The sequence below is a fragment of the Rhinopithecus roxellana genome, chromosome 13, assembly GCF_007565055.1.
Source record: "Rhinopithecus roxellana isolate Shanxi Qingling chromosome 13, ASM756505v1, whole genome shotgun sequence".
Taxonomy (NCBI): Eukaryota; Metazoa; Chordata; class Mammalia; order Primates; family Cercopithecidae; genus Rhinopithecus; species Rhinopithecus roxellana.
The window spans coordinates 18,760,325-18,776,502 of NC_044561.1; the positions used below are offsets into that span (position 1 = coordinate 18,760,325).

General features: G+C 44.7%; 1 protein-coding gene across 17 annotated transcripts in view; it reads left to right on the top strand.

Moving 5' to 3' along the window:
- DEPDC5 (DEP domain containing 5, GATOR1 subcomplex subunit) overlaps window positions 1–16,178 on the top strand; it is a 156,569-nt gene that overhangs the window by 22,900 nt on the left and 117,491 nt on the right. For all 17 annotated transcript variants that reach the window (XR_004052681.1, XR_004052682.1, XR_004052683.1 and 14 more), the window contains exons 8-11: window positions 161–230; window positions 6,217–6,295; window positions 7,144–7,205; window positions 15,639–15,708. Coding sequence is in view for 13 of the 17 variants with exons in the window: in XM_030914912.1 (XP_030770772.1) it covers window positions 161–230; window positions 6,217–6,295; window positions 7,144–7,205; window positions 15,639–15,708 (281 nt within the window). In the remaining 4 variants the exon portion in view is untranslated. The remainder of the gene's footprint in view (window positions 1–160; window positions 231–6,216; window positions 6,296–7,143; window positions 7,206–15,638; window positions 15,709–16,178) is intronic.

Consider the following 16,178-nt stretch of genomic DNA (forward strand, 5'->3'; position numbering starts at 1 on the left):
GGTTTCACCATGTTGTCCAGGCTGTTGTCAAACTCCTGACCTCAGGTAATTCGCCTGCCTTGTCTTCCCAAAGTGCTGGGATTACAGGCGTGAGCTACTGCACCAGGCATGTATTGGTTTCATGTAAGACTTATAATAACTTGTGTGTGTGTACTTTCAGAGCACAGGCTGGTGAGCTGTGGGTTAAGAATGAGAAGGTCATGTGTGGTTACATCAGTGAAGATACCAGGGTAAGATTTATAAAATGCTTTTTTGGTTTTATCTCCCCATCCCATTATGGCTAAGTCCTAAAATCAAAAATAAAACAAGGGTGGAGCGGGACGCCAAGGTGGGCAGATTGCTTTATCCCAGGAGTTCAAGACGAGCCTGGGCAACATGGAGAGACCCACCTGTACAAAAATTAGCTAGGCATGGTGATGGATGCCTCTGGTCCCAGCTATTCAGGAAACTGAGGTGGGAGAATTACCGGATCCCAGGAGTTTGAAGCTGCAGTGGGTCATGATTGCATCATTACACTCCAGCCTGGGTGACATACAGCAAGACCCCGTCTCAAAAACAAACAAACAGAAAACACAAACAAAAATCTGATAAGCTCTTGACTGCTACTGTTTGCCCACATGGAACTAGTAATATCAAGTTCTCTTGAAACTGTTTTACAGTTGGATGTCTCCAGTTTGGAATTGATCTTCATTTTGTTCTGAAGGGGTCTGTTTAATGTCAAACAGAAAGATAGAGTATCTGGCCTGCAGAATGCCATGCCCATTCATACATAGCAAAAGTTAAGCCCTGTGGAAGATAATGTCATAAACATGAAGACAGACCTTTGCCAATGAACGTTACCCATGCCGGTAAAACTGTATGTCTACCTTTGCTCGTTCCCATCTCCATGCCTTCTCTGAGAGCAGTCGTTTTCAACCAGGGTTGATTTTGCTCCCTTCAGGGGTCTTTTGACAATGTCTAAAGACATATTTGGTTGTCACAACTGAGGGGTTGTGCCATTGGCATCTAGTGAGAATCCTGCTAAACATGCTACACATCCAGAGCAGGCCTCCAGAGCAGAGATACCTGGCCCAAAATGTTAATATGTTGTGGGGGTTGTCTTGTGCATTGCGGGATGTTTAGCAGCATCCCTGGCCTCTACTCACTAGATGCCAGTATCACCCACCACCCTTCACCCTACAAATCTACAAGTTATGACAGCCAGAAATTTCTCCAGACCTGCCAAATGTCCCCTGAGGGGTAAAATCACCCTTGGTTGAGACCCAATGTCTCCTCAGAGGGAACCACTCTATGAACTTCATTTTTGTAATTTCCTATTGTTTACATTGGATGTATTTACATTGTTTGTAAATATGTGTATGTTTGTGTGTGTGCATATACACATGACCCAATTAATTGCCAGAGTACTCACCATAATCGTGTCTTTGCTTTCCTGCAAAGGTATCTGAATAGTGAGACTTAGCTAGTTTACAAATGTTGGCGTGAACAGTATTCCAGGCAGAGAAAACAATTTTCAGAAGTCAGTGTGGTGGAAGCATTGCAGACAGGCAGGGAGAATGATGTTGGTGAGGAGATAGGCAGGTTCCAGCCAGTCCATGTGGGGCCTTCAAGGTGGTTAGAACCAGTTTAGAGTTTTTCTAAGGAGAATTAGAATCCATCGATGGGTTTTAAGTGGGAGAGTGATACTTGAATTATGCTTTTAAACGATCACTACTCATTCAGTTGTGTTTTGTTGAATAAAACCCTCCAAATTACCAGCTCTAATGGCCAAAGGTCAACTTTTCTCTGTCATGTAAAAGAAATCAAAGGTATGTAATTCATGGTTGGTACAATAGTGTCACCATTATTGGTGTCCTTGTGTCTTATTGGTCTGCTATCCTCAGGGTAGGGCTTCCCTGATCCACCTAGAGCTGATATAATCACATCCATATTCCAGGCAGAGGAGAGAGGAAGGGACGAGAGACAAGAGAGGTGTATCTTCCCACCAAGTCAGCTTCCTTTATGGACACAACACTTCCATTTAAAGGTTACAGGCCAGATTTTAGTCACTTGTAGCTGCTATGGAGGCTGAGAAGTTTTGTCTTTTGGTTGGGTCTCTTGCCTTTCAGAACAGAATCAGAAGAAGGGAAGAATGAATAGGCATTTAGCATTAAGTGCTGCAGCCCTTCTGGCTCTGGTATAGAGAGTTATTTCAAGGGTCAAGAGTAAAAGCAGATAAGTGAGTTAGAAGATCCGCTATAGTCTAGCAAGAAAATGGTGGTATGGACTAAGGTGAGAGCTACAACAGTGGAAGGATGTGGGCAGGTATGAGACACATTTCTGGATAGGGTCCACAGAACTTGCTCGTAGATTGGATGTGAGGAGTGAAGGAAAGAGAAGGACTGAACAGCTAGGTAGATGGTGGTGCCATTTATGAGATGGGGAAGACAGGGAAGAAGCAGGTTGGGGACATTAAGAAGGTCCGTTTGGGAGAAGTCTGTTGGACACCTGAGTGGAGGAATCACTAGAGGCAGTTGAGTCTGGAGTTCTCTTCATCACTTCTCCCATGTGTTGTTCCCCACTGCCCCCCAGTGTCCTCGCCACGCAAACCACTCATTGTTCCCCAACATGCTATCTTCTCTCTTGCCACCATGTCTTTACACATGCTGCCCTCTGTAACCTGGGGTGCCTAGACCCTGCATTTCCCCTTCCCAAGCCACTCATCCAGGTCTCAGCTCTAGTCTCAGGATTCCCTGCTTCTGGAGAGCCTTCCTGGTCCACCAGGCTGGAAGTACCTCCATGGCACCCTGGATCTGTGCACTCATTAGCAGTTCCCACACTGCGGTAGGTGCGCTTGCTTGTGTGCCTTGTCACTGGACTGTGAGCACCCTCAGAGCAAGGATGCATCTTTAACCTTTATATGCCAAAGTTCTCTGGCATGTCTACTGGCACCTAGTAGTCTCTCAAATGTTGGTGGAGTGAAATATTAGACAGGCTTCACTGCCTCAAGAATTCATCATCTGGGCCGGGTGCAGTGGCTCACACCTGTAATCCCAGCACTTTGGGAGGTCAAGGCGGGTGGTTCACCTGAGGTCGGGAGTTCGAGACCAGCCTGACCAACATGGAAAAACCCCATCTCTACTAAAAATAAAAAATAAACCGGGCTTTGTGGTACATGCCTGTAATCCCAGCTACTTAGGAGGCTGAGCCAAGAGAATCACTTGAACCCAGGCGACGGAGGTTGCCGTGAGCCAAGATCACATCATTGCACTCCAGCCTGGGCAACAAGAGCAAAACTCTGTCTCAAAAAAAAAAAAAAAAAGAATTTATTATCTGATTAGAGAAACAAGACTTTCAAATTTTCTTTTTAATTAATTATTTTTGAGATGGGGTGTTATTCAGGGGTCCTTCCTGGGCTCTAGCAGTCCTGTTTCAGTGTCTGGGATTACAGGCACATGCCACCGCACCCATCAGAAAAACACAAGTTTATTTTTATTGTATTTATTTATTATTATTATTTTTTTTTTTTTTTGAGATGGAGTCTCACTGTGTCACCCAGGCTGGAGTGCAGTGGTGCGATCTCGACTCACTACAGCCTTCGCCTCCCGGGTTCAAGAGACTCTCCTGCCTCAGCCTCCTGAGTAGCTGGGACTACAGGCACTTGCCACCACACCTGACTTTTTATATTTTTAGTAGAGATGGGGTTTCACTATGTTGGCCAGGTTGGGCTCGAACTCCTGACCTCAAGTGAACACTCCCAAAATGTTGGGATTACAGGGGTGAGCCACCACATCTGGCCAAAAAAATATTAAATAAGATGAGGCTGGACATGGTGGCTCATGTCTGTAATCCCAGGACTTTGGGAGGCCAAGGTGGGGGGATTGCTTGAGCCCAGGAGATTGAGACCAGCCTGGGCAATAGAGGGAGAACCCATCTCTCAAAAGAAAATTTAGCTGGGCTAGTGGCCCACACCTGTAATCTCAGCTACTTGGGAGGCTGAGGCAGGATGATCACTTGAGCCCAGGAGTTTGATGTTGCAGTGAGCTATGATGGTGCCACTGCACTCCTACCTGGGAGACAGAGTGAGACCTTGTCTCTACAGACAGACAGAGGAAAACAACTTTAATTATAGGAACCTGGCCGGGCGCGGTGGCTCAAGCCTGTAGTCCCAGCACTTTGGGAGGCCGAGGCGGGCAGATCACAAGGTCAGGAGATCGAGACCATCCTGGCTAACACGGTGAAACCCCGTCTCTACTAAAAAGTACAAAAAACTAGCCGGGCAAGGTGGCGGGCGCCTGTAGTCCCAGCTACTCGGGAGGCTGAGGCAGGAGAATGGCGTGAACCCGGGAGGCGGAGATTGCAGTGAGCTGAGATCCGGCCACTGCACTCCAGCTTGGGCGACAGAGCGAGACTCCGTCTCAAAAAAAAAAAAAAAAATTATAGGAACCTTGCATATTTATTATTATAACATTTAGACAATATAACCTATATTTCTGTTGATTTCTCTGAACTTTTTTTTTTTTTTTTGAGGTGGAATCTCACTCTGTCGCCGAGGCTGGAGTGCAGTGGTGCAATCTTGGCTCACTGCAACCTCAGCCCCCCGGGTTCAAGCGATTGTCCTGCCTCAGCCTCCCCAGTAGCTGGAATTACAGGTGCTCACCACCATGCCTGGCTAATTTTTGTATTTTAGTAGAGACGGGGTTTCACCATGTTGGTCAGGCTGGTCTCCAACTCCTGACCTCAGGTGATCCACCTGCCTCAGCCTCCCAAAGTGCTCGGATTACAGGCGTGAGCCACTGTGCCCGGCCAGGAGCTTCAGTCTTTAAGGAGCAGGTCTCTGATGGCCTAAAGGAGTGTTAGAGATTTACATTTTACATTCCCTCTAAACTTCTTCAGAGCCTTGTGGAGCAAAGGCTCTGTGGTATAGCACACAGGGCTAGAAAACCACTTATGCTTTTCATTGAGGCAGTCTGAGAGTAGTGGAAGTACAATGTGACTTATAATTTATTAGATTGGCAACTCATCACCTGGCACATCTTATCCCAAGTTCTGTCTCCGTAATGAGATTTCCATAACTTTCCCAGGTAGATTCACTGCCCTTTCCCCTGCATTTCTTGTGTAAATGTTCATAGAACCTTTGTATGTGTTGGAATGTTTTTTATGTTTTTATCTTGTACTGTAAGCGCCTAGAGGATAGGGACCAGATCTTCTTTTCACTGTCTCTGAAACAGGGCTCAGAGTAAGAGTTCAGTAACTATTTAAATGAAACAAAGAACACTTCGATGAAGTTTGCTTTTAGAGGTCCCAAGTCATGGCCCCGAGCTGTGACTCATGCTTGTAATACACTTCAGGAGGCAAAGGTGGTAAGAGGTGAAGCCAGCTGGACTTCCTGGGTCGAGTGGGGACTTGGAGAACTTTTCTGTCTAGCTAGAGGATTGTAAATGCACCAGTCAGCGCTCTGTCTAGCTAAAGGATTGTAAGTGCACCAATCAGCGCTCTGTAAAATGGACCAATCAGTAGGACGTGGACTGGGCCAAATAAGGGAATAAAAGCTGGCCACCCTAGCCAGCAGTGCAACTCAGGTCCCGTTCCACGTGGAAGCATTGTTCTTTTGCTCTTCACAATGTATCTGGCTGCTGCTCACTCTTGGTGAGCAAAGGTGGTCCATGCCACCTGTAAGAGCTGTAACACTCACTGTGAAGGTCTGCAGCTTCATTCTTGAAGTCAGGGAGACCAGGAACCCACTGGAAGGAACCACCTCTAGACACAGTGTGAGAATTACTTGGGGCCAGGAGTTTGAAACCACTCTGGGCAACATAGGGAGACCGCCTCTTTACAAAAATACAAAAATTTTGTGGCCTGGGGATGCACTCCCATAGTCCCACCTACTTGGGAGGCTGCAGTGGGAGGATCATTTCATCCTGGGAGTCTGAGGCTGCAGTGAGCTGTGATTATGTCACTGCACTCAGCTTGGGCGGCAAGAGTGAGATCCTGTCTCAAAACAAAGGAAAAAAAGAAGTCCAACATTGCAGGATTCTTTATCATTGCTTAAAAAAAAAAAAATTGTGATTAAAAAGCCTATCATAAAATTTACTATCTTAACCATTTTAAGTGTATAGTTCAGTAGTGTTAAGAACATTTATACTGTTGTGAAGCAGATCTTCAGAACTTTTTCATCTTACAGAACTGAAACTCTATATGGAATTGCTTTTTAATACAATTGTGTTTTTATTTCAGGTGGTGTTTCGTTCTACGTCGGCTATGGTTTACATATTTATTCAAATGAGCTGTGAAATGTGGGATTTTGATATTTATGGTACTGTTTCTAATGCTGATTATAACTGCTAAGGGGAGAATTTTCTGGAACTACAAATGCTAATTCATGAATGCCCAGGGTCCCCCACATCATCTTCTAACAAACTTTAAATATCCTTGTGAGAATAATCATATTTGGAGGTTAGAGTGTTTTCTCGTTCTGAAGATACACTGCTTTTTTCAATAATCAAATTTTTTTCAAACTGCATTTTACATTGAAGCCACAGCCTCTTAGTAGTGAGGCAGATATTAAATTTGGCTTCAAAAAATTAATAAATAAACTCGGCTTCTTAGAAAGTTGAGAATGAAACCACTTTGTACATCTGGCTGTTACGATCTTGTAAGATGTACAGAACAGGCTGGGTGTAGTGGCTCATGCCTTGTAATCCTAGCAGTTTGGGAGGCTGAGGCAGGCAGATCACCTGAGGTCAGGAGTTGGAGACTAGCCTGACCAACATGGGGAAACCCTGTATTTACTAAAAATACAAAAATTAGCCAGGCGTGGTGGCAGGTGCCTGTAATCCCATCTTCTTGGGAGGCTGAGGCAGGAGAATTGCTTGAATCTGGGAGGCAGAGGTTGCAGTGGACCAATATCGCGCCACTGCACTCCAGCCTGGGAGGCAGAGTAAGACTCTGTCTTGGAAAAAAACAAAAAACAAACAAACAAAAAAGTGTACAAAGTACACCTTTTTGGTCCCCTTTCTTAGAGAAGAAATTGCAAGCAATTTACTTAGAGAATTGCTTAGAGAAAAATTTACTTAGAGAAGAAATTTAGTTAGAGAAGAAATTGCAAGCAAGAAATAAAGATTGTGCTCATGTTCTCACCTTCTTTTCATTGTTTCTTTTCAGGGGATTTGTATTTTGAGAAAGCTGTGAATGGTTTCCTTGCTGATCTATTTACCAAGTGGAAGGTACATTTCTTCTTATACACTAAGTCTCATTATGTAAACATTACCCAATACAGATTTTAAAAATGCACTGTTTTTGTTAAATTGCCCTAAATTTAGCTATTTTAGCTAAAACCCAGACTCCAGATTTAAATTACCCTAATAATCTCAATCTATGAGAATTTATGAAAAACACAAAGCTAGCATCACACTCAATGGTAAAAGACTGAAAACTTTCCCCCAAGATGAGTAACAAGGTAAGTATGCTTGCTTTTGCCACTGCTATTCAACATTATACTAACTAGAAGTTCTAGACAGACCACCTAGGCAAGCAAAAGAAATAAAAGGCATCCAAATCGAAAAAGAAGTAAAACTGGCCGGGCGCGGTGGCTCAAGCCTGTGGTCCCAGCACTTTGGGAGGCCGAGACGGGTGGATCACGAGGTCAGGAGATCGAGACCATCCTGGCTAACACCGTGAAACCCCGTCTCTACTAAAAAATACAAAAAAAACTAGCCGGGCGAGGTGGCGGGCGCCTGTAGTCCCAGCTCCTCGGGAGGCTGAGGCAGGAGAATGGCGTGAACCCGGGAGGCGGAGCTTGCAGTGAGCTGAGATCCGGCCACTGCACTCCAGCCTGGGCGGCAGAGCGAGACTCCGTCTCAAAAAAAAAAAAAAAAAAAAGAAAAAGAAAAAGAAGTAAAACTATTTCTATTCACAGATAATATGATCCTATATGTAGAAAATCCTCAAAATCCACAAAGTAAGTGTGAGAGCTAGTGCATTCAACAAAGTTTCAGGATACCCAATCAACACACAAAATAATTGTGTTTCTATATACCAGCAATAAACAATCTGAAAGAATAAAATACTTAGAATACTTTACCCTGGGAGCTGTAAGACTGGTCCACTAAAATCTATAAAATATTGTGAAAGGAGTTAATGGAGACCTGAGTAAATAGTAAGATAATCTGTGTTCACAGATAGAAAGACTCAATATTGTGCATTTGGCAATACTACCCAAAGCAGTTTACAGTTTAGTGCCGTTCCTATCAAAATACCAGTGCCTTTTTTTTTTTTTTTTTTGCAGAAATAGAAATGCTGATCCTAAAATTCATGTGGAATTGCAAGGGATCCCGAATAGTCAAAACAATCTTGTAAAAGGAGAACGAAGTTGGAGGGCTCTCACTTCCTAATTTCAAAACTTACTAAAACCCTCAATCATCAGAATAGTGTGATATTGACATAAGGTTAGATATATAGATCAATGGAATTGAATTGAAATCAATCCGTACATCTATGGTCAGTTAGACAAGGGCATCAAGTTCATTTAATGAGAGAAAGAATATTCTCTTCAACAAATTGTTCTGGAACAACTGAATGTCCATATGGAAAAGAATGAATTTGAACCCTCACCTCAAATCATATGAAATGGAACCAAAATGAATCAAAGACTTAAATATAAGAGCTAAAATTGGCTGGGCACGGTGGCTCACAACCTGTAATCTCAGCACTTTGGGAGGCCAAGATGGGCAGATCATTTGAGGTCAGGAGTTTGAGACCAGCCTAGCCAACGCGATGAAACCCTGTCTCTACTAAAAATACAAAAATTAGACCAGGCATGGTGGTGGGTGCCCTGTAATCCCACTAAGGAGGCTGAGACAGGAGAATCACTTGAACCTGGCAGGTGGAGGTTGCAGTGAGCTGAGATTATGCCACTGTACTCCAGCCTGGGCAAAAGAGTGAGACTCCATGTCAAAAATAAATAAATAAGTAAATAAAGAGCTAAAACTATAAAGCTGAGCCAGGTGTGGTCGCTCATGGGAGGTGGAGGTGGGCAGATTGCATGAGCCCGGGAATTCTAGACCAGCCCTGGCAGTATGACAAAACTTTGTCTCCACAAAAAAATACAAAAACTTAGCTGGGTGTGGTGGCTAAAAAAAAAGAAAAGAAAGAAGAAGGAATTATTAAAAGTTTTATTTTTATTTTATTTATTTATTTATTTTGATTCAGGTTTTTTTTTTTTTTTTTTTTGAGGCGGAGTCTCGCTCTGTCACCCGGACTGGAGTGCAGTGGCCAGATCTCAGCTCACTGCAAGCTCCGCCTCCCAGGTTTATGCCATTCTCCTGCCTCAGCCTCCCGAGTAGCTGGGACTACAGGCGCCCGCCACCTCGCCCGGCTAGTTTTTTTTTGTATTTTTAGTAGAGACGGGGTTTCACCGTGTTAGCCAGGATGGTCTTGATCTCCTGACCTCGTGATCCGCCCGTCTCGGCCTCCCAAAGTGCTGGGATTACAGGCTTGAGCCACCGCGCCTGGCCTATTTATTTATTTTGAGACGGAGTCTCACTCTGTTGCCCAGGCTGGAGTGCGGTGATGCGATCTCAGCTCACTGCAACCTCCGCCTCCCAGGTTCAAACAACCTGAAAAAAAGAATTGAATTTTTTTTAAGAGACAGGGTTTTGCTCTATCCTGTCACCTAGGTTGGAGTGCAGTGGTATAATCATAGACTATAACCTCAAATTCCTATGCCCAAGGGATCCTTTTGCCTCAGCTTCTTGAGTGGTTGGGACTACAGGCATTTGCCAACACAGCCAGCTAAATTTTTTCTGTTTTTAGTTTTGTAGAGGCAGGGTCTCCTTTTGTTGCCTGGGCTATTCTTGAACTTTTATTTTCATGTGATTCTCCCACCTGCCTGAATTCTCCACCTATTCAATTCTCCTGCCTCAGCCTCCTGAGTAGCTGGGATTACAGGTTTATGCTATCTTGCCCAGCTAATTTTTTGTATTTTTACTAGAGAGAGGGTTTTACCATGTTGGCCAGGCTGGTCTTGAACTGCTAACCTCAGGCAGCCTGCGTCGGCCTCCCAAAGTGTTGGGATTACAAGCATGAGCCGCTGCACCTAGCCTAAAAAGTTTTATAATTTTTTTTTTTTTTTTTTTTTGAGACAGGGTCTCGCTGTCACCCAGGCTGAAGTGCAATGGAGCGATCATGGCTCACTGTAGCTTTGACCTCCTGGGCTCAAGGGATCCTCCTGCCTTAGCCTGAGTAGCTTGGGACTACAGGCGTTTGCTAGCACACCTAGCTAATTTTTTGTATTTTTTGTAGAGACGGTTTTGCCATGTTGCCCAGACTGGTCTCAAACTCCTGAGCTCAAGCAGTCGCCCACCTTGGCCTCCCAAATTGCTAGGATTACAATAGAACTACCACGCCTGGCTGGGAAATTCATATAACCTTGAATTTGGCAGTGGTTTCTTAGATATAACACCAAAAGCACAACCTCCAAGTTAAAAGCAGATGAATCAGACTTCAAAACTAAAAACTTTTGTTCATCAACAGACATTATCAAGAAAGTGAAGGGGCCAGACGTGCTGGCTCACACCTTTAATCCCAGCACTTTGGGAGGCTGAGGTAGGAGAGTTGCATGAAGCCAAAAGTTCCGGTAGCCCAGGCAACGAAATGAGACCCTGTCTCTACAAGAATAAAAATAGAAAAAAATAGCTGACTGCATTGGCAAATGCCTGTAGTCTCAGCTACTCAAGAGGCTGAGGCGAGAGAATCCCTTGAGCACAGGAATTTGAGGTTACAGTACGATTGTACCACTGCACTCCAACCTGGGTGACAGGACAGAGCGAGACCCTGTCTCTTAAAAAAAAAAAAAAAAGAAAGAAAGAAGACAGCCCACAGAATGGGAGAAAATATTTGCAAATGATCTTCTGATAAAAATCTGTTATCCAGAAAATACATAGAACTTCTATAACTCAAGAAAGAAAAGAAAAAACCCTAATTGACAAATGGGCAAAGGCTGCCCCATTCTCCATGATGTGATTATTTCACATTACATGCCTGTATCAAACATCTCATGTACCCCACAGATATAAACACCTACTATGTACCCATAAAAATTAAAAAATAGGCCGGGCGCGGTGGCTCAAGCCTGTAATCCCAGCACTTTGGGAGGCCGAGACGGGCGGATCACGAGGTCAGGAGATCGAGACCATCCTGGCTAACACGGTGAAACCCCGTCTCTACTAAAAATACAAACCTAGCCGGGCGAGGTGGCGGGCGCCTGTAGTCCCAGCTACTCGGGAGGCTGAGGCAGGAGAATGGTGTAAACCCGGGAGGCGGAGCTTGCAGTGAGCTGAGATCTGGCCACTGCACTCCAGTCCGGGCGACAGAGCGAGACTCCGCCTCAAAAAAAAAAAAAAAAAAAAAAAAAAATTAAAAAATAATTAAAATTATTAAACAAAAAAAAAAAAAAGGGCAAAGGACTTGAATAGACATTTCTCATGTCCAACAAGTACATGAAAAGATACTCAAGATCATTAGTCTTTAGGAAAATGCAAACTAATACCACAATGAAATGCCGCTTCACGGGCCGGGCGCGGTGGCTCAAGCCTGTAATCCCAGCACTTTGGGAGGCCGAGACGGGCGGATCATGAGGTCAGGAGATCGAGACCATCCTGGCTAACACGGTGAAACCCCGTCTCTACTAAAAAATACAAAAAAACTAGCCGGGCGAGGTGGCGGGCGCCTGTAGTCCCAGTTACTCGGGAGGCTGAGGTAGGAGAATGGCGTGAACCCGGGAGGCGGAGCTTGCAGTGAACTGAGATCCGGCCACTGCACTCCAGCCTGGGTGACAGAGCGAGACTCCGTCTCAAAAAAAAAAAAAAAAAAAAAAAAAAGAAATGCCGCTTCACACCCACTAGGATGACTATGTATGTATATATATATTTTTTGAGACAGAGTCTTGCCATGTTGCCCAGTCTAGAATGCAGTGGCACAGTCATAGCTTACTGCAGCCTTGATTGCGCCAGCTCAAGGGGCCATCCCTCCTCAGCCTCCTGGGTAGCTGGGACTACAAGCATGTGCCACTATGCCCCGCTTTTTTTTTTTTTTTTTTTTTTTTTTTTTTGGTGGAAATGAGGTCTCACTATGTTATCCAGGCAGATCTCGAACTCCTGAGCTTAAGTGATCTTCCCACCTTGGCCTCCCAATGTGCTGAGATTACAGACATGAGCTATAGTGCCTAGTCCATATTCTTTTTTTTCTTTGTTTCTTTTTGAGATGGAGTTTCACTCTTGTTGCCCAGGCTGGAGTGCAATGGTGCAATCTTCGCCCACTGCAACCACTGCCTCCCGGGTTCAAGCAATTCTCCTGCCTCAGTCTCCCGAGTAGCTGAGATTACAGGCACCTACTGCCATGCCCAGCTAATTTTTTTGTATTTTTAGTAGAGATGAGGTTTCACCATGTTGGCCGGGCTGGTCTCGAACTTCTGACCTCAGGTGATCCGCCTGCCTCGGCCTCCCAAAGTGCTGGGATTATAGGGGTGAGCCATTGTGCCTGGTCCCATATTCTTTTTAAAATGTATTTATGTAGTTTTTGAGACAGAGTCTTGCTCTGTCACCCAGACTGGAGTGCAGTGCTGCGATCTCAAACATGGCTCACTGCAACCTCCACCTCCCAGGTTCAAGCGATTCTCGTCCCTCAGCCTGCCGAGTAGCTGGGATTATAGGTGTGCGCCACCTTACCCTGCTAATTTTTGTATTTTTAGTAGTGATGTGGTTTCATCATGTTGGCCAGGCTGATCTCGAACTCGTGGCCTCAAGTGATCTGCCCACGGTGGCCTCCCAAAGTGCTGGATTACAGGCCTAGCCCATATTCTTGACAGCATTATTCATATTAGCTAAAAAGTAGGATAACACAAATAAGAAATGTCTATCAGCTAAAGTGTAGATAAATAAAATGTATATCTGTACAATATAGTAGTAGTGTGCCATAAAGAAGAATGAAGTACTAACACATGCTACAGCATAGATGAATCTTGAACACATGCTAAGTGAGAGAAGCCAGACATAGTGGATCAAATACAAATCATAAGATCTTATGTATATGAAATATCCAGAATAGGTAAATATATAATATAGAGATTAGTGGTTGCCAGGAACTGAGGGTGGGGAGTGACTGTTTAATCAGTTTGGGATTTCCTGTTGGGGTGATGAAAATGTTTTGGATTTAAATGATGGTGATAGTTATACAACATGGTGAATGTATTAAATGTCACAATGGCAATATTTGTATGTGTTTTGCCATAATTAAAAAATTATTTCATTCAATTATCCCACCTTGATTTCACATGAAAACGTTTTGATGAAAAAGTATTTGAAATCACATTATGTAGTGTAAAAGAGTAGAGTTTGTATTAAGGCAGACTAGATTTTAAATGATCTCATTAGCTTGCTTTTTTTTTTTTTTAAATTAAGAGACAAGGTCTTGCTTTGCTGCTCAGGCTGGTCTTGAACTCCTGGGCTCCAAGAATCCTCTCACTTAATCCTCCTCAGTAGTTGGGACTACAGGCGCAGGCCACTATGCCTGGCTTATTAGCTTTTTTATCTCCAAGGATTAGTCTCTGAGGCTCCATTTCTTCAGCTGCAAAATGAAGATAATAATAGACCCTCTCACCACATCACTTATGAGTTGAGACACTCCATGCCCACGTCAGCCTGTTGTGAGCCCATTGTGTATCACTTGCACAAAATTAGATAAGGGTGCTGAGTTTGGAGCTCTTGGAGTCCAGTGAATTAATTGGTAGTCAGTGAAGGTCTGCTTTTGGTACTGTGGCTTGTATTTAGGAATTTCTGTCCACTTGAGATACATCTATGAAATGTGCATTATATTATGTGCCTTATGTAGTGAGTGCTGAATTCTGTAGTCACTAAGCGTACTTGGGATAAAGATGGGGTTGGTCAGTATACGCTGTTGTCTTCAGAGACCCAGGAGGAACTGAAACTGAACTTGCTAGCTCACTGGTGCAAGCCACTTTTCATATTCATTTGCAAACACCCTACTTCCAGGATATTGATCTCCAGCCTCCATGGAAATGTTTATTCTCGTTAGTCCCCATCGCTGTCCAAAGGAAGTTCTTTGCCTTGGCTTATACTACTGAGTCTGGAGCAAACCCCCACCCTCGTCCTATGAGACTAGTAGGGTGTGGGAGTGTCTTTGATTCTTAAATCCACCACCATGGGTGCTGTTCTTGTTCCCTAGACCACAGTTCTGCAGAAATTAAAAAACACTGTAGGCCTGGCATTGTGGCTTACGCCTGTAATCCCAGCACTTTGCCAAGGCTAGTGGATCACTTGAGCCCAGCCTGGGGATTATGATGAAACTCTCTCTTTTTTTTTCTTTCTTCTTTTTTTTTTTTTTTTGGACGGTGTCTTGCTCTGTTGCCCAGCCTGGAGTGCAATGGCACAATCTCGGCTCACTGCAGTCTCCACCTCCTGGGTTCAAGTGGTTATCCTGCCTCAGCCTCCCGAGTGGCTGTGACTTCAGGCGTGCGCCACGTTGCCTGGGTAGTGTAGAGTTTCGCCATGTTGGCCAGGCTGGTCTCAAACTCCTGACCTCAGGTGATCCACCTGCCTCAGCCTCCCAAAGCACTCTGATTACAGGTGTGAGCCACCACGCCCAGCAGAAACCCTGTCTTTACAAAAAATGCAAAAATTATATGGGCCTGTTGACGCTTGTCTGTAGTCCCAGCTTCTCGGGAACTGGGAGACAGTGATCACTATTTACTGCTGATTTGCAGCTTCCCAATCACTTTCCACATTCCTGGCACTTTAGGTAACTTTCCCAAGGTCACGTAGTGGCAAGTGTCAGGGCCAGGACTCCATCTAGGTCTTCTGACTCCCAGCAGTGCTCTGTCCCCTGCACTGCAACCTGAATTTACATGAAGCTATTCAATATTGTGCACTGCTGCTGAGCCACCTGGATTAAGAATATTATGTGCAGCTGGGCCTCACACCTATAATCCCAGCACTTTGGGAGGCCGAGGCAGGCCTATCACTTGAGGCCACAAGTTGAGACCAGCCTGGCCAACATGGTGAAATCTTGTCTCTACTAAAAATACAAAAATTACCTGGGTGTGGTGGCCCATGCCTGTAACCCCAGCTACTCCGGAGGCAGAGGCAGGAGAATTGCTTAAACCTGGGAGGTGGAGGCTGCAGTGAGCCGAGGTCGTGCTACTGTACTCCAGACTGGGCAACTGAGTGAGACTCTGCCTCAAAAAAAAAAAAAAAAAGAATAAGGCTGGGCATGATGGCTCACACCTGTAATCCCCACACTTTGGGAGGCTGAGGCAGGAGGATCAGGAGATCGGGAGATTGATACCATCCTGGCCAACATGGTAAAACCCCGTCTCTACTCAAAATACAAAAATTAACTGGGTGTGGTGGTGCACGCCTAAAGTCCCAGCTACTCCAGCTACTTGGGAGGCTAAGCCAGGAGAATTGCTTGAACCCAGGAGGCGGAGGTTGCAGTGAGCTGAGACTGTGCCACTGCACTCCAGCCTGGTGATAGAGTTAAGATTCATCTCAAAAAAAAAAAAAAAAAATTATGTGCATGCAGTCTGCTTCGTAGTGAAGTAAATGAAACAAACGTTAACTCTATTGTTCTGTACTCATACATAGGAGAAGAACTGTAGTCATGAAGTGACAGTGGTCCTGTTTTCTAGAACTTTCTATGATGCAAAATCTGTTGGTGAGTAACTCTTTCTCTCCTACAGTTGTTTTTTATTAGGCTTCCCCCAACCCCACCCCAGCCATTCCCTCTCATTTTTTTCCTCGTTGCGCTTTTACACCGTTCCCATCTTTTCTGTTATGAGGATGGTGTAAAAAGGAAAGTAGCACAGTCCATTAGTGGATGCAAGAGGTCTGTGGGCTGTGATTCATCTTAAAACCAACTTAATAGACAGTTGGCTGGACACAGTGGCTCACCCCTGTAATCCCACAACTTTGGGAGGCTGAGGTGGGCAGATCACCTGAGGTCAGGAGTTGAAGACCAGCCTGGCCAACATGGTGAAACCCCATCTCTACTAAAAATACAAAAGCGAGCCAGGTGTGGTGGCATGCACCTGTGGTCCCAGCTACCCAGGAGGCTGAGGTAGGAGAATCGCTTGAACTCAGGAGGCAGAGGTTGCAGTAAGCTGAGATCTTGCCACTGCACTCCAG